The sequence below is a fragment of the Muntiacus reevesi genome, chromosome 1, assembly GCF_963930625.1.
Source record: "Muntiacus reevesi chromosome 1, mMunRee1.1, whole genome shotgun sequence".
NCBI classification, from domain to species: Eukaryota; Metazoa; Chordata; class Mammalia; order Artiodactyla; family Cervidae; genus Muntiacus; species Muntiacus reevesi.
Window position 1 is genome coordinate 119,709,537 of NC_089249.1, and position 18,845 is coordinate 119,728,381.

Sequence of the window (18,845 nt, forward strand, 5' to 3'; positions counted from 1 at the left end):
CTTGGTGGTTCAGTTGGTGAAGAGTCTGCCTACAACACAGGAGACCTGGGTCTGATCCCTGGGTCAGGAAGATCCCCTGGAAAGGGAAATGGCAACCCACTCCAGTATTCTTGCCTGGATAATCCCATGGATAGAAGAGCCTGGTGGGCTGCAGTTCGTGGGATCATGAGTCAGACACAACTTAGTGACTCAACCAAAAAAGCTCAACAAAATGATTTTGTCTGGAAAGAGAACATTCATTTGATGAAGCTCCTGTTTGATGGCATTTGGGGCATGATTCAAGTTTTATTTTATATAGGCACTTCTTTAAGCAGATGCAGGTATGTATTTGTCATTTATTTTAGTGTATGTCCCACCAGAATGTAAGTTCCTTGAAAGTAGGGACTTGTCTATGCACAGATATGTCCTTGGATACTGGCACTTTATAGGAATTTAATAAATGTTTTGAATAGACACAGATATGAAGATAATAACAATGAGAAAATTATCCTTTAAGAGTTAAAGGATGACAGTATTTCTAAATAATGCTGTTACCACATTGAGCTTTATGTGCCCATTCCCTATTGTTAGCTGTGCCTACACTAAAATGAAATATGCTGTTCTCTAAGGAAAAAAAGGTTTCTGTCTCCTGAGATGATAACATATTTAGGCAATCTTCACAAAGAGATGGGCTAAGAGTCTAATGTAAAGAAATGAAGGATCAATAGAAATTATACTCACTTGAATGTTAAAGTTACAATTCATCTGTTTTGTTTTTTTTTAAAGTAAGTAGTCATATCTCATAATGCATTTTAAAAAGTACACTTTAGAAAGACCTCTGCTTTGGGTCAAGAAGGAGCATAAATTAGCTTTATTAAAATTAAAAACTTCTGCTTTTCAAAGGAAATGTTAGGAGAATAACAACAATTTATTAGAGTATAAATCACAGGCTGGGAGAAAATATTTGCAAATCATGTATTTGATAAAGGACTAGTATGCGATTATATTAGGAATTCATAAGGCTCAATAATAGGAAATCAAACAATACAACTTAAAAATTGACAAAAGGTTTGGACACTTTCCCAGAGAAGGTATACAGGTGGCAAATAAATACATGAAAATATGGTCAACATCTTTAAGATAAAGACTAAGATATCAATAACATATTTTAGTATTCTTGCCTGAAAAATTCCATGTGCAGAGGAGCCTAGTGGGCTACAGACCATGGGGTTGCAAAGAGTTGGACACAGCTGAGTTGGCAAAGAACACACACACCATATTTCAGAATGATTAAATTAAAAGGACCAATCACACCAACTGTTTGTGAGGATGTAGGAGAACAGGAAACTCTCATATACTGCCAGGGGGAAATGTAAAAGGGTACAAGTACTTTGGAAAACACTGGTGGTTTATTTAAAAGTTAAACATACATCTGCCATATGATCTAATCAGTCCATTCCTAGATGTTTACCCAAGACAAATGAAAGCATATGTCCATACAAAGACTTGTATATGAACATTCACAGAAGCTTTATTTATGTCCTAGCTGAAAACAAGCCAAATGCCCATCAACAGTGGAATGAATAAACATCTGTGGTATATCCACGCAATGAAATACTACCCTGGAATAAAAAGGAATAAACTACTGATATGCACAACAACATGGATGAATCCCCAAATAATGAGCTGATTGTAAGAAGACAGACCCAAAAAGTATAACTGTGTGATTTACATAAAACTCTAGAAAATGCAAACTCTTAAGTGACATAAAGCGGATCGGTGGTGGCTTGGGAGTGGAGGTGGGAGAGGTCCTGGAGGAAGGGATTGCAAAGAGTCCCTACAGGAGTTAACTTTTGGAAGTGATGGATAAGCTCGTTATCTTGATTACAATGATGGTTTCACGGGTTTTTAATATGTCAGAATATATCAGATTGAACATTTTAACATGTGCATTTTATTGTATGTTGACTATATCTCAATAAAATGGTTAAAAAGAAAAAAAGCCCCCACTTTAAAGACCATAATCATACACTTACTATAAACTGGATAAAAGCACTAATACCCTAATGATCATCTTTTTTCATTAGGTTAAAAAAATAAGACTACGACATCGATAACTTTTTACAAGTTACAATCTTGGTTTCCTTAATTTTACATTGATAATGATAACTCCCAGCTTGTAGGACTGTTCTGATTACTAGTGTCTATTTTACTCACCATTGCACTCCCAGGGCCTAGCATAAAATAAACACTTCATAAATATCTGTTAAATGAATAAAAGCATGTGCAATATTAGCACAGTACCTGACCCATGACTGGAATTCAATACATGGAAACCAATAATGAAATACAAAGAGGAGGAGTTGGAGGACGGAGCTCTCCTTACTCATCCTCTGGAATGAAGGAGGCCCGAATACATAAAACACATGCAATGTGTTAATATTGCTTTGAAAATGTCTCTAAAAATTCTGTGATTCCACTTTTTTCTTTTCAGCATGAGGTATTGGGTTGTTTCTATGAAAAATACACCTTCAAGGTGAATTTGGCCCAAGCTTGATATTAGTTATTTGATACGTTTTTCTTATGTGTCTTATTACTTAACATTGAACAATTTATAAATGTAAATCCTTTTGATAAGGCAAATGTTTGGAAAATACTTCAGATGCTAGTGATTCCAGTATACTTTCATTATGCATTGCTCTCCAGGTGGGATATTAATCCATACCTTTAAGTTTTGGCAGCTTACAAGCACACCCTTCAATTACTTCCAAAAGGGTATACAGGTTGAGATATATTTAAAAATCAATTGTTCTTTCTCTACTCAGTTTTATTATGGTGCTGTATAAACACTAATTTTTTCTATTCTGATTGAGAATGGTGGCTTGTTTCTGAGTACTTCATATTTTAGTTTGCTGGACTTGAGATGCATTCCATTCTGTAGAATTATTCTTTGAGCACATACATATTCATTAAGTGATCTTCATTAAACTTTTTTAGTATAATGAACTTTCAAAAATATATGAATGTGCTCAATAACTATGAAACTGAGCTGAACTGAGCTCTGCCAAGTCTTTTGGTGTATACAGGCAGTTTTAATGTGCTTGCTGTAACTATCACAGCCATTGTTAAATTCCATACTGGAGGGTTGGCTTTTCTGTATTTTTTTTTTTTTTTTTTTTTACAAATTAAAACTATCCCAGCAAGTAGTCACCTTAGACATAAGAAACTACTAACTCTGGAACCTTATTAAATGCCTTTTTAATAAGCAAAGGCAGTTACCTTGTGCTTTGTAAAGGAGATTGTCTTCACTCAGGCTTAGCTTGGTTGGGCAGTGGTCTAAAGTTGTTTCGCCTTTAGACAGCCTTATCTTTTGAGAGAGCATATAGGAATGATTATTACCATATATCCTTAAACTGTCCATGGCTGATTTATTCTTGCCTTTTCCTCTGTCCTCCCATGGCCATGTCCCTACTTCCCTCTCTTCCTCCCTTCTCCATTCTTCCTCAGAGTTTGGTTGCTTTTCCCCACAGAAAGCACCCAAACCACAGTTTCTAAAACCGGGCTACTGAGGGGAGCTTGTCTGGGGGCTCATTTCCAAATCCCAAAGTCTCATATGTTGTTAAATTTCTCAAACTGTTTTGTCTTCTATTTCATAATATCTTATTGTTGGTTTTAATATAAAATAATGGCCTGTTTCCCTGTTCCCTAAATCTTTCAGTTAATAAAAGCTCTGAACAGTTGTGCAGGGACCTTGCACCTCACTGGAGCCGTCAAGTCCCTTCAGGGACATACAAGCCCTTGAGTTCCGGCAGTGGCCCGGGTCTGCTCCAGAATGGGAAACCATCACACACAACGTTTTCCCCTCATGGCTCCCTCCCCACTTTTCTCCATTAGAAATTTTGTCCACATGCTATACAACTAGTCTCAGGTGAATTTTGTTTACTTGTGCCTTTTAAAACTATCTACAGCTCTATAAATTCTGCCCAGAAAATTTCTAATCCTAGTTACTTCATGAATATTCTCACCCCTCTGTGCTTTCCCTTCCACTGGGAACAAATGCATGAAATCAAAGGAAAATAAAAATATTAAATTTGGAAATAGACATTTCAAAGAAAAAAAGCCTTCAATGTCAGAAGTTTCTTCATACTTCTCACATACATCTCATTCACGGCCCTACTTTTCTTAAATTAAAATTACTTTTCTTCAAGCTCTGCCATTGAAGACAACTACAAATAATTCTTCTTTCAGCTACCTTCAGTTTTATTTGGTCATAGGTGTTGTTTTTACTGTTGATGGGTAAAACATGTAGAATTTTGGCTATAAGATGGCTAAAATAAGCTTTTCTGGGCTAACCTAAGAGCTTACTAATTTTTAAGCAACTGCTATGCAATAATGAGTAATTGTTAAAAAAAAACATTGGTAAGTTGCTGCTTGCTTATACATGAACAAATATCCATCTGTGATTTCTGTCTTGACCTAGGCAGACATTATAATACCTCTCAATGAAAGAATTTATTGGTTGAATGAATACACGAGTTGTAATGTCTTGTGTTAATCTGAGCTGCTCTACTTTTAAAGTGTGTTTATATATATATATCTATGCATATAAACTATATAGTGTATATAGGCAAATAAAATGGACTAAATCCCATGTTACTTACCTTTGAGAGAGGTTTCCAGCTGAGATCTAGATGCAAAAAAGTAGATGGTATATCAAAAGGAATTTCAATACTTTCTTCTTTCTTTTTCTCTGCCTGTGGTTGAGGGGTTACGGCTTTCTGTGGTCTGATATCCCAAAAGCATATTGTGCTTAAAAAAAGTTTACAGTTTATTTTTTAACTAAGTACAAAGAAAAGGTATAACCTCAAGACTACTATTCTTGCTGCTATATATTAACATTGTGATTATGGTATATTTGACATCTCCAAAATTAAGATTTTAATGAAATGGTACTATATTTTGCATTTCATATTTTAGAGAATTATAAAGTTTATAGGATTATTTAATGATTTTGCTAGTATTGAGACTAATATTATCATACATGGTAATTGAGTTTGGCAACTGACAATCTTTTGTGACATAATCTTTTTTGAAAAAACTTAACAACTTTATTGAAATATAACTCATATGCCACAAAATTCACCCACTTATAGTACACTTAAATTGTGTCCCTGATGGCTCAGTGGCAAAGAATCTGCCTACAATGCAAGAGATGTGGGTTTGATCCCTGGATGGGGAAGATCCCCTGGAGAAGGGAATGGCAACCCACACTAGTATTCTTGTCTGGAGAATCCAAGGTGGGCTATAGTCCATGGGGTTGCAAGGAGTTGGACACGACTGAGTGACTAATACTTTCACTTCACTTTCTTTCACTTAGAGTACAGAATTAAGTGGTTTTTGATATGTTCATTGAGTTGTGCAAACCATTACCAAAATCAATTTTAGAAGATTTCATATCACCTCTCCCCCAAGAATTTGTGTACAGATTACCAATCATTCCCCATTTCCTTCAGTCCCTCCCACTAGCCCTGAGCAACCACTAATCTACTCACTGTCTCTACAAATTTGTCTATTTTGGACATTTCATATAAATGGAATCATACAATATGTAGTCTTTTGTGACTGGCTTCTTTCACTTAACATGTTTTTGAAGGTCATTCCTGTTGTAGTATATATCAGTACATCATTCCTTTTTATTGTCAAATAATATTCCATTGTATGGACTATCCTACATTTTATTTACCCCTTCATCGTTTGATGCACTGATGAATGAATAAATGAAACTGGGTTACTTCCCCTTTTTGCTATTATGAATAATCATGCTATGAACATTTGTTGATAAGTTTTGTGTGGGTGTAGGTTTTCATCTCTCCTGGATATATATTAAGGACTTGAATTGCTGGGTTACATGGTTGCACCTATGTTTAATCTTTTGAGGAACTGTTAAGATTGTTTTCCAAAACAATTGAATCATTTTTGAGAATTCCAATTTCTCTACATCCTCACCAAATGTATTATTTCTTTTGTCTTGAAGATCCCAATTCCTCTACATTCTCAACAACACTTACTATTTTTTGGTCTTTTTTATTTTGGCTATCTAATGAAGTGGTATATAATCAAAAGTGATTCTGATTTACTTTTCCTTTGTTGGTGTAATATCTAGGAAATCATTACCTAATCCAAGGCCATAAACACTTATATTTATGTGTGTCCATGTTTTCTTCTAAGAGCTGTTTAGTTTTAACTCTTACATTTAGCTCTTTATTTCATTTTCAATTAATTTTGTATAGAGTGTGAGGTAATTCCTTTGCAGGTACATACCTATTTGTCCTAGCACCATTGTTGAACACTATTTTTCTCCACTAAATTGCCTTGGTACCCTTGTTGAAAATCAGTTAACCACAGATGTATGGGTTTATTTCTGGGTTTATCTCTTCTCTGAATCTTGAACAGTGGTACAATGGTTGGACCGATCCCGTCAGATGAAGAGGCTGGCCATTCATTCTGGTTATTCACTATATATATAGTGAGCTATAGATAGATGATGTATTTGCCTTCAAAGCCTCATTTCCTCAATCCGTAAGTATTTTTTCAAGGTTGTTGACAATATGAAAAGAGTTAACCTGCTAAAGCATGTATTACAGTATTGGCATAAACTTCCAATAAATTAATTTTGTCCACTTAAGGTAACTATAGTCAATTTCTGTTGCTTGTAATCACAGAACCTTACCCAATACATGCCCAAAGGATTAATTAATTAAAGTTATTTATGCCTTCATCTGCCATTCCACAGCTGCTGCTGCTGCTGCTGCTAAGTCACTTCAGTCGTGTCCGACTCTGTGCGACCCCACAGACAGCAGCCCACCAGGCTCCCCAGTCCCTGGGATTCTCCAGGCAAGAACGGTGGAGTGTGTTGCCATTTCCTTCTCCAATGCATGAAAGTGAAAAGTGAAAGTGAAGTCACTCAGTCGTGTTCGACCCTTAGCAACCCCATGGACTGCAGCCTACCAGGCTCCTCTGTCCATGGGATTATCCAGGCAAGAGCACTGGAGTGGGTTGCCACTGCCTTCTCCGGCTTCTGCTGCAATCAGTGCCCAAAGCTGAAGGTGTTGTGATTTCCACGGGAGTCAAAGCTATTTGGAATTGTAAAGTTTTGCTAGTATCTGGATGTAGATAATACTATTCCCATTGATATGTCCTACTTCACTATGAATTTTCAGTTCTATAAATTGAGGGATACAAGTTTTAAAAATAAACATCCTTCAACATAGTTACTGAATTATTTATAAAAACACTTGTAATAAATATACAATAAAAGATGCAAGTCTCTTCCACCTTCTAAAAGAAACTTTCCCAATTAAATGTTGTCATCTTCATAATTATGAGATAAAATTGAATATAAACAAACATTGCAAAATTACAAATATGGGACTATGAAGAACCAGGATAATTATGGATGTTTATACAATATTACCAACCATGAAATCTAGTTCATTCTTCTTTTTACAATATATCCATATCCAAAAGAAGATTTTTTTAAAACCAGCAACAATGTAAAATTTTGTCCTCTAGTTAATTAGGCTTAATTGCTGCAACAAAGATTATTTAAGGAACAGAAGAGCACAACAATCTTATAAGCATCAGATAAAAAATATATTGTTTGAAAACAAATAGGTAATGATTAAAATAAGACATACCAGTCTGCCGAACAAGTGACAAGTTGACAGGATATTCCACTTCGATTTTCAAAGACATTTCCCAATCTGTTAATCTATTTTTAAAAATGCTAGAAATAAGTTCTGTGTACCTAGAACAGTGATGACTTTTTTCTCAAAGCTTTTTATGTTAAAATTTTTTCTTCTTTAACATTTTTTAAAAGAACATAAAACACACACAGAATTTGGAAACTGGAAGGTTTTGAAATCAAATATAATTCTGACATACATCTTTCGCAGTCCTTTTTCACATAAACATTTTTACATTTTAAAATTAGTTTTAATTAGTATGAACATAAATTTCTATCCTAAGATTTTTCAGTTACTGCACTTTTAAAACTTACCTATGTAGTCATAAACCATTCTGGTTTTTAATATATAGATGATGTGCTATAACCTCATTACTATTATTATTAGTAATGCATTAGAAATGCAAAATGTAATAGAAAAACAGAAACGCATTCTGTTTTTCACTGTTAATTATGGAGCTGAACATAGGTGCTTTTATGAGATTGTTAAGCAGGTAAGATCAATAGCTAAGAGGTTTGGTGTTAAATTAGACACAGCAAGCAGTGAATGATGGGCACCTACATTCTTTCAGTAATCTAGTGGCACAACTCTGCTGGCACACAGAGGAGTCCAAGGAGGGTTAGTGGCTCCTTAGAGTCCCGAAGGTCCACGTTTCCAACCAGTCACCTCTCAAAGGAGGTGAAAGATTTTTTGTGGCAACCTATGACAGCGCAACTCTCAAGTCAACAGGAAAAATGACTTTTCCCAATACCCTACCCACCCAATAGAACTGATGAACAAAATGGCAAAGGTGGAGGGTTCCAGCAGCAAATAAACAGTAAAAGTAGGCGTGGGAGAAGAATACAGGTGCTGCAGTGGTAAGACCTGTTGGCGTCACAGGAGCGAGGACCCTGGAAACCTGGCTGACTCTGCTGTGGCCTGAGCCCAGTCAGGTTCAGTTACAGCTGTTACCTTCCACTGTGATTGAAAAACAATCAGGAACCCATGTTTCCTTTCCCTCAAATAAGGCTTCCCGGAGAAGGCAATGGCACCCCACTCCAGTACTCTTGCTTGGAAAATCCCATGAACGGAGGAGCCTGGTGGGCTGCAGTCTCTGGGGTTGCTAAGAGTCGGACACGACTGAGCGACTTCACTTTCACTTTTTACTTTCATGCACTGGAGAAGGAAATGGCAACACACTCCAGTGTTCTTGCCTGGAGAATCCCAGGTTTGGGGGAGCCTGGTGGGCTGCCATCTATGGAGTTGCATAGAGTTGGACAAGACTGAAGTGATTTAGCAATAAGGCTTCCCTCTTATAGGAAGCTCAAGACTCCAGACTCACACTTACTCTGGCGCTTTATGCGTTAATGATTAGAAAAAAAAATCATATTATGAAAGTTTGGGAAATAGAAGTTTTTAAAATCAAATATAGTTCTACCTTATATCCTTTTCCAATCTTTTTCAGGGATACACTTTGACATGATTTGTCAAGATATGCATGTGACTGTATATCTTAGGACATAAATTGGATTATTTCTTTGTATAAATTTCCCAAATTTTGTATTAATGGTCAAAAACTTTGAAAATGTGAATGATTTAAGAACTACATTGGCTAATTGTATTCTAAAACTTTTATGTTGGAACCAGTAATGTTAGAGTTTATTGATTTCACCATTTCATCCTTTCTAACACAAGATAATACTTGAAAGTCTCACGTAAGAATTAAATAGGTCCAAAATAATACATTATTTTTGCTTTATGGTTAATTTATTTGATTATTAGAAAGTCTGAATGATTTTCCTGTTTATCTGCTAAATGTTTTTCAGTATACGTCTTTAGCTTATTTACTGGAAATTTGTATTTACCATATTTGGGGCAAATATTTTTCTTCATTTAGCTACTTGTTCTTTATTTTTTAATTTAAAAATTTACATGTGCATGTTTTAAATTTCTTTCAATATTATTTAGCTTAGAAAACTGTAGAATCCAGGATTATGATATTCTAATTCATTGTATTTATTTTGGCTCATTAGAACTTTCAAAAGTAATTGTATTTTTGCATAATCCACTTGAATACCCTGAAGGGCTAATCACCCTTCTTAACTCTAAGTTTTTAGAATATTCTTCAATATTCTTATCTTTTAGTTTTTCAAAGTACATAGTAGACCCCTAGTTCCTTGAGAGAAACATTTGGGAGGTTTATTAGTTTTCAAATTCACAAACACCAGACTTTGCAGGTAAAGCACAGAACTACAAAGTGAAACTGCAGCACAAATGCTGGGCAGTCAGCCGGGCTCACTCACAGCACAAGTGTCGAGAGTTTTCACCCATCAGCCTCACGATGCACTCAATTCAAGACCACCTTGCAAAATGACACATTATCACGTCACAGATCTTCAGAGTTGTCTGCTCTAAACAGCTGATATCATAAAATTTAAAATTCACGGAGGTGTAAAATATTTGTTTCTATTTTTACAACCTTCATTTTCTCCACTATTGTATTATATCAGTGTTGACACTACCTATATTTTTTAGTGGCTTATAAACCATGGAAGATGAAACCCTGGCCTTCTTCTCATCCCCAAGTCAGATCTTGGTTTGTCAACAGTGACACAGTGTGTGATGTTTAGTTCTTGGTAATTCACAATTTAAATGCAGATAAATTGTTTACTTGAAACATCCTCTTTGAATAAAAATGTCCAAAAACCTACAAGTCAGCAGGAGAAAAGTTTGAAGCCATTAAGACTCACCTCAAATGTATCAGGCAGCCAATGTATATCTGTAATTACTTTCCTATGTCCACTTTCTATTGAGGAAACTGCACAGTGTCTGATATACATTTCTTCTTTATTACTCTCTGGTTCAAGGAGGAACATAGGCTGTAAAATGTTACAAGAAAGTTATGTGCTAATTTCAGAGAGCTGATGAAGGAACTCATACTTGATGTATCATTCCAATTAAAATCAATAATTTGAAGAAATACCAGTTCAAGGAAAAACATAAATTAGTATTTCTCTGTATTATATAGTAAGGTAATTAGATTATCTTCCTTCTGCTTCAGTTCCCAGGGAGCTTTCCCAGGCAAAAATACTGGAGTGGGCAGTGGAAGTGATGCTCTGTGATGTTCTAGGAGAAAGCCTGAAGTAGTCATGTGAAGACACCACTAGGACCCGCCATGTGGAGGCGCGCCTGTACCAGCCAACAGCCTAGGGAAGTCTGGGTCAAAAGCCAGCATCGCCCCTCAAGTATGTGAGTGAACAAGCCTTCGGATGCTCCCACCCCAAGTTATCAAGTAGCCCCCTTCTTCAAGATGCCAGTCTCCCCAGATAAGGCACCAAAGAGAGTGGAACATAAACAAGCCAACCCATTAAGCCCATTCTAAAAGCCTACCCACTGAATCCATGAGCATAATCAAGGGTTGTTTTAAAGTGTACATACACACACAAAAGAATACTGTAACGGTTTGCCATTTCCTACTCCAGGAGATTTTTCCGACCCAGGGATCATCTCTGGCATCTCCTGCATTGGCAGGTGGGTTCTTTACCACTGCCCCACCTGGGAAGCCCCTAATTAGATTATCTTCTTTCCACTTCAGTGTAGTCTAAGATATTACCTCTAAACTTTTTACAAGAATGACTGATCCATACCAGAAAGAACCAATGAGACCCCATTTTTGAAGGAGTATTTTCTTTAAGTGCACAGAAGACCGCATCCCATGGTTTCTTGGTTGGAGATCCGTGATGCTAAGGTTGAAGGACTGGGGATGGGAATGTACAAATGGTAGGTAAGCACTGAGCTGGGAGCTGAGGCATGTCTTCCCAGACCTCTTGGCAGAATCCACAGCTTCACAAGTCAGAGCAAATTACTACCAGAAAGGATTGTAACTCATTTTATATGCAAGAAAATCAATGCTTGGGGGTATTCGGGGGTAGGGGAACATACCCAAACTCATGAAACTATGATCTAGAGCCTGGATACGTGGAGCTTCTCTCCAGTGCTTTTTCAACTGCATCACTTTAGAGAACCCCTTGGCTCCTTTATTTAATAACAGTGACCACAAAAAAGAACTCCTGAGATAGGCAGTATAATCTGTTTTGTGGTGTTTTTAATCAAGGGCCTCAGTTCAGTTCAGTTGCTCAGTCATGTCTGACTCTTTGCAACCCATCAACTGCAGCATGCCAGGCTTCCTTGTCCATCACCAGCTTCTGGAGCTTACTCAAACTCATGCCCATAGAGTCGGTGATGCAATCCAACCATCTCATCCTCTGTCATCCCCTCCTCCTCCCACCTTCAATCTTTCCCAACATCAGGGTCTCTTACAGAGAGTCAGTTCTTCGGATCAGGTGGCCAAAGTATTGGAGTTTCAGCTTCAACATCAGTCCTTCCAATGAATACTCAGGACTGATTCCCTTTAGGATGGACTGGCTGGATCTCCTTGCAGTCCAAGGGACTCTCAAGAGTCTTTTCCAACTCTACAGTTCAAGAACATCAATTGTTCTGTGCTCAGCTTTCTTTAGAGTCCAACTCTCACATCCATATCAGAGAAGGAAATAGCAACCCACTTCAGTGTTCTTGCCTGGAGAATCCCAGAGATGGCGCAGCCTGGTAGACTGCTGTCTATGGGGTCGCACAGAGTCGGACACGACTGATGCGACTTAGCAGCAGCAGCAGCTCACATCCATACATGACTACTGGGAAAACAATAGCCTTGACTAGAGGGACCTTTGTTGACAAAGTAATGTCTCTGCTTTTTAATATGCTGTCTAGGTTGGTCATAACTTTCCTTCCAAGGAGTAAGCATTTTTAAATTTCATGGCTGTAATTACCATCTGCAGTGATTTTGGAACCCCCCAAAAATAAAGTCTGTCACTGTTTCCATTGTTTCCCCATCTATTTGCCATGAGTTGATGGGACTGGATATCATGATCTTAGTTTTCTGAATGTTGAGCTTTACTCACTTCTTTTTTTTCACTCTCCTCTTTCACTTTCATCAAAAGGCTCTTTAGCTCTTCTTTGCTTTCTGCCATAAGGGTGGTATCATCTGCATATCTGAGGTTATTGATATTTCTCCCGGAAATCTTGATTCCAGTTTGTGCTTCATCCAGCCCAGCATTTCTCATGATGTACTCTGCATATAAGTTAAATAAGCAGGGTGACAATATATAGCCTTGATGTACTCCTTTCCCTATTTAGAACCAGTCTGTTGTTCCATGCCCAGTTCTAACTGTTACTTCTTGACCTGCATTCACATTTCTCAGGAGGCAGGTCAGGTGGTCTGGTATTCCCATGTCTTTCAGAATTTTCCACAGTTTATTGTGATCCACACAGTCAAAGGCTTTGGCACAGTCAATAAAGCAGATTTTTTCTAGAACTCTCTTGCTTTTTTGATGATCCAATGGATGTTGGCAGTTTGATCTCTGGTTCCTCTGCCTTTTCTAAATCCAGCTTGAACATCTGGAAGTTCATGGTTCACATACTGTTGAAGCCTAGCTTGGAGAATTTTGAGCATTACTTTACTAGCGTGTGAGATGAGTGCAATTGTGAGGTAGTTTGAGCATTCTTTGGCAATGCCTTTCTTTGGGATTGGAATGAAAACTGACCTTTTCCAGTCCTGTGGGCACTGCTGAGTTTTCCAAATTTGCTAGCATATTGAGTGCAGCACTTTCCCAGCATCATCTTTTAGGATTTGAAATAGCTCAACTGGAATTCCATCACCTCTACCAGCTTCGTTCATAGTGTTACTTTCTAAGGCCCACTTGACTTCACATTCCAGGATGTCTGGCTCTAGGTGAGTGATCACACCATCGTGATTATCTGGGTCATGAAGACCTTTTTCATATAGTTCTTCTGTGTATTCTTGCCACCTCTTCTTAATTGTCTGCCTCTGTTAGGTCCCTACCATTTCTGTCCTTTATTGTGCCCATCTTTGCATGAAATGTTCCCTTGGTACCTCTAATTTTCTTGAAGAGATCTCTAGTCTTTCCCATTCTATTGTTTCAAGGGACTACATAAAAGCAACTCAAAATGTGTCTGCAGCAGATGTGAAGACAGGAAATAATACTTTTTTTCTGTTGAGTCTTTGTTTAGCTTAGCAACCTTGTCATATACTTTTTGACAAACTCCAATGGCGTAAACTTGCAGGTGAAAAGTTATAAAAACTAACCTTGAGAGTGACTTTTTTACTTCTACTACCACCTGCCTTGATATTTTCTATTCGATCTGCATGTGCAGTAATATCCCACATGACAACCTAAAAGAGAAATAAATGTTATTATAACATATTTTTAGGAATTAGCAAATTGAGTCTTGAACATTTAAAAAAATCTATTGGTATTGTATGCACTCTGATAAATCAATCACCTTGGGAGGATAATAATAAAAAAAAATAGCCTATATCCTAAGTCAGCAAATTTTAAAGGTAATATAGAGAAGTTTTGTTCTCTATAAAAGCATTTTTACCTCTTTTTTCTGCTTGTGTTAATGAATGCCAAAATTTTTTAATCCGAGATACACATCATGCAATTCTCTCTGCTTTGGGAACAGCTCTTCCTCTGTTTGAAGGAATGTACTGATTGTGGGGAGAACTGCTTTAGAACCAGGAGAAAAGTCTGTTCTCCAGAATTAAGTACAAACACCCAAAATTGTCTGAAAGGCTAGGAAATGATGATTTCTATTTCACTGAATATCACGGCCAATTCCAGGACTTCCCAGGTGGTTCAGTAGTCAAGAATCCGCCTGCCAAGCAGGAGACCTGGGTTTGATCCCTGGGATGGGAAGATCCCCTGAAGAAGGAAATGGTTACCTACTCCAGTATTCTTGCCTGGAGAATTCCATGGACAGAGGAGCCTGGTGGGCTGCAGTCCATGGGGTTGCAGAGTTGGACACAGCTTAACAACTATACAGCCATAGCAGCAGCATGGCCAGCTGTGAATTTGCATATACATCGATGGTCATTCTTTGAAAAATCAGAGTAAAGTAGAATGTGCAATGCTAGGATAATCTTCAATGATTAAAAGTCATCCACTAAAATATCAGGATTACAAAGTTGTGGCTGATTTCATTTTCATCATTTGCTTTCCTAAAATATTCTGGGAAAAAAAATATTCTGAAAAGTTGTGTCACCTTCTCAATCACTAAAGAGGGCAGTATTCACGGGGCTTGGAGGATGTGCTCTGGATCCTCATGATAACCACCAGTTATTGTTGAACAAAACCATGGAAGAAAATTAGTTTACTTGGATGTTTTGGTTCTGGATATGTGAGCATGGATGATGCAGTCATTTACATTTCAACCAGAAGAAAGCTTTCCTAGCCACACGATAAAGGGTCATTATACCCTTGTAATGGTCAAATTCACTATATCACAATGAACTTAAACTTTGATCATAAAATAGTTATAAGCTTTTTGTTTTGTTTTGTTGGAGAAACAGGCAATTGGAAGAGAGAATCTAAGTTTAATACAAATTACATAATTGTAAAAAGGTGTCAAATTATACACACAAAAATTCAGTGGTATAGGTAAGTTTTCCAAAGAATTCTGTTTAAATCCTGGATCATTCCCTAACTCCTACCACTAGGGAAATTTCAGAAGAGGCCTGCTGGCCAAGAGGTATTATGCTTATGGTTTTTGTTCTTCCCTGGAATCTTACACAGTGCATGGTTCTAGTTCAGCAACACAAATAGATCTGACCTGGTTTTCTTCCAGTTACCATATAACTGGGTTACCCTGTGGACATCTTGAGCCCAGATGCCATGTCTACCACATTTTTATACCCCAGTTCCCGGTATGGTGATTCACATGCAGTTGGCATGCCTTTCCTCTGCTGAATTGAACCCTTAAGTTAAAAAAAATAACCAGTCAAAATGTATAACAGAATGCTATAAACTAATAAAGAGCTGAAAGAAAACTCCAGATGTACCTGCCCATTTATGCAGCCGCCAGCAATGATATTAGGGTCAGTCGGACAGAACTGGAAGCAGAAGATGTCATCTGGGCTTTCCAGCATTAACTAAGGTAAATCCCCAAATTCAAGAGAGAATGAGAAGAACTATTATGATCACAGCAAGAAAATAATATTAATAAAGTCAAAGGTCTACTTTTATAGTTATTTATAAAAAACATGCACATGGAGTCCATGATGAGAATTCTACCTCTGGAGCAGAAGCTGCTTTTGCTGAATTTTATTCTGGACGTTGATCATGCACATGAGAGCAGACTTCTTAAGGGGACCTGGTCTCCCCTCCTCCACCCTCCATGGGTCAGTGTTATACTTTTTTTTAATAAATAAAAAGACTATTAAATCAGTGTTTCTGAAAAGTGTGGAGAGCAAGCTATGGGAGGTCAGGATATTTGTATGATTTATTTCCATCTGTATATACAAGCATGGCACAGAATGAGCACTCAAAAATAAAATGTGTGAACAAAAAAAAGATGATGGAGTTGCCAGTGATATTATTTCAAATTTTAAAATAATACAGAACCCATAAACAAAATCAAGTGCCTGGGGGGGAGGGAGGAAGCTCAGCAAGGAATACAACAGTGTAAGGAAATAGATATACTAACCATAGTTAGCATCTGTGTTACTGTGTCACCACCAAGCTCAACACTTGCATAGTTACCATTCTTCTTTAAAAATTAATGACCAAAAATATAGGTTCCAAAGGTCACTGGTTTACCAGCACTGAGCTAAAGATTTCAGATTGGAATTGGAATGGATTATCTTGGTTTATTTGGTGTTTTGTGAATTCTAGAGAAAACTCTACTTTTGAAAATAAAATCATTTCATACTTTCTTAGAGTTTTGATTAGAACAAAGACAAAATCACTTGCATTATATCTTTAAGAAATTATTTGCATACATTTTTAAAACTATTCTTCAAAATAGAGGAAAGGAGAGTGTCTCTTTGCTCTTCCTATCTGCCAGGAGGTTCAGCCACACTTTCATGGCATGGACTGGAGAGGAGTTCCACACTACTGGAAAATGTTGAAAACCCCAGTGAGAGATGGCACCATTCTCGTGGTGAGCAGGCCAAGGAGGAAGAGCGACAGAACAGTCATTTTGATCTCAGTATCTATAATAATTAAAGCATCTAGACTCTCTAGCAGTAAAAATTGTCTTTATTCAGATGAATGAAGGAAGAGGGAATAGGGGAGGATAAGGATGAAAAATTCTGAAAGAGGTGGGAATATTAGACCACCTGACCTGCCTCTTGAGAAACCTGTATGCAGATCAGGAAGCAAGAGTTAGAACTGGACATGGAACAACAGACTGGTTTCAAATAGGGAAAGGAGTACGTCAAGGCTGTATATTGTCACCCTGCTTATTTAACTTATATGCAGAGTACATCATAAGAAATGTTGGGCTGGATGAAGCACAAGCTGGAATCAAGATTGTCGGGAGAAATATCAATAATCTCAGATATGCAGATGATACCACCCTTATGGCAGAAAGTGAAGAAGAACTAAAGGGCCTCTTGATGAAAGAGAAAGAAGAGAGTGAAAAAGTTGTCTTAAAGCTCAACATTCAGAAAACTAAGATCATGACATCTGGTCCCATCAACTCATGGCAAATAGACGGGGAAACAGTGGTAACAATAGCTGACTTTATTTTTTGGGGGTTCCAAAATCACTCCAGATGGTGATTTCAGCCATGAAATTAAAAGATGCTTACTCCTTGGAAGGAAAGTTATGACCAACCTAGACAGCATATTAAAAAGCAGAGACATTACTTTGTCAATAAAGGTCCCTCTAGTCAAGGCTATGGTTTTTCCAGTGGTCATGTATGGATGTGAGAGTTGGACTATATAGAAAGCTGAGCACTGAAGAATTGATGCTTTTGAAATGTGGTGTTAGAGAAGACTTTTGAGAGTCCCTTGGACTGCAAGGAGATCCAACCAGTCCATCCTAAAGGAGATCAGTCCTGGGTGTTCATTGGAAGGATTGATGTTGAAGCTCAAACTCCAATACTCTGGCCACCTGATGCGAAGAGCTGACTCATTTGAAAAGACCCTGATGTTGGGAAAGATTGAGGGCAGGAGAAGAAGGGGACAACAGAGGATGAGATGGTTGGATGGCATCACCGACTCAACGGACATGAGTTTAGGTGGACTCCGGGAGTTGGTGATGGACAGGGAGGCCTGGCGTGCTGCGGTTCATGGGGTCACAAAGAGGGGGACACGACTGAGCAACTGAACTGAACTGAACTGAAGGCTTATTAGGGAAACTTTAGTTATACAATGCTTTATATATTTAAGTATGTTGAAAAAACTTAATTTAACACTATAAACTCCCTCCCCCTAAACAGAACTCATCTTGTGCAGACACTGGAAATTGAACACTGTGGGGGGTAAACCCAACCTTCAGCCTATTTTATTTGGATTGCTGTCTGTTTTGGTTTAGTTTTAGTTGAGGTATTTTTTTTTTTTTTTTTTTTAGTTGAGGTATTTTAAACTTGGGAGATCTCCCACAAACTTGCTGGATTCTCTCAACAAGCGGGACCACTTGACAGCAACAGCTGAAGAGTACCGTCTCCACAGATGGGCTGTCTTCTCTCCAGAGCCATGGTCCCCACCGTCTCCCCACACAGGCATCTTTACTCATTACACCTCCTGCTGGTGATCCTTGGAATTGCCGAAGTTCATGGGAAACTGAAGTCTCTTTGTATTTGAACAATCAGTATTGAAATAAAGCCCATAAAAGAGTTTGCTCTTTTAAAATCAGTTGAACATTTCTCTTATAATATTTTTAAAAATAATATGTTAATTTTCTCAATAAAACTTTTTCAATAATCTAAGTGTAAACTTGAGTTTTGCTCAAATTGAATGACAAAAAATTCTGAAGAAAGCCTAGCTTTATAGGGGTTTACAACCCTAAGTGATTATAAAATGTTTTGCAATTAAAACTGCTAAAGAAATGTGAAAGTAGTATTTGAAATTTTTAGACCATATGGATGACTCTCCTTTATTACCTGAGGATGTATGGGATCAGAGAAACTCCAGAAGAGAATCAGTGATGGTTGCAGCAGTAATTTACCAGAAAAGTGGACCCTCTCTTCAAAGGACAGTCGTACAGCCACCGACACAGCTATTAGCCCTGTTTGGAACACAATTGGGAATTAAAATCTGCAGCCATTGTGCACAGAGAA

General features: G+C 37.5%; 1 protein-coding gene across 2 annotated transcripts in view; it reads right to left on the bottom strand.

Moving 5' to 3' along the window:
• Window positions 1-18,845, bottom strand: part of DNAI3 (dynein axonemal intermediate chain 3) — a 79,895-nt gene that overhangs the window by 30,210 nt on the left and 30,840 nt on the right. For both annotated transcript variants that reach the window (XM_065928064.1, XM_065928055.1), the window contains 7 exons: window positions 18,669-18,793; window positions 15,622-15,711; window positions 13,867-13,953; window positions 10,454-10,582; window positions 7,677-7,750; window positions 4,641-4,788; window positions 3,259-3,346 (listed from right to left, as the gene is read on the bottom strand). In XM_065928064.1, coding sequence (XP_065784136.1) covers window positions 3,259-3,346; window positions 4,641-4,788; window positions 7,677-7,750; window positions 10,454-10,582; window positions 13,867-13,953; window positions 15,622-15,711; window positions 18,669-18,793 — 741 coding nt within the window. The remainder of the gene's footprint in view (window positions 1-3,258; window positions 3,347-4,640; window positions 4,789-7,676; window positions 7,751-10,453; window positions 10,583-13,866; window positions 13,954-15,621; window positions 15,712-18,668; window positions 18,794-18,845) is intronic.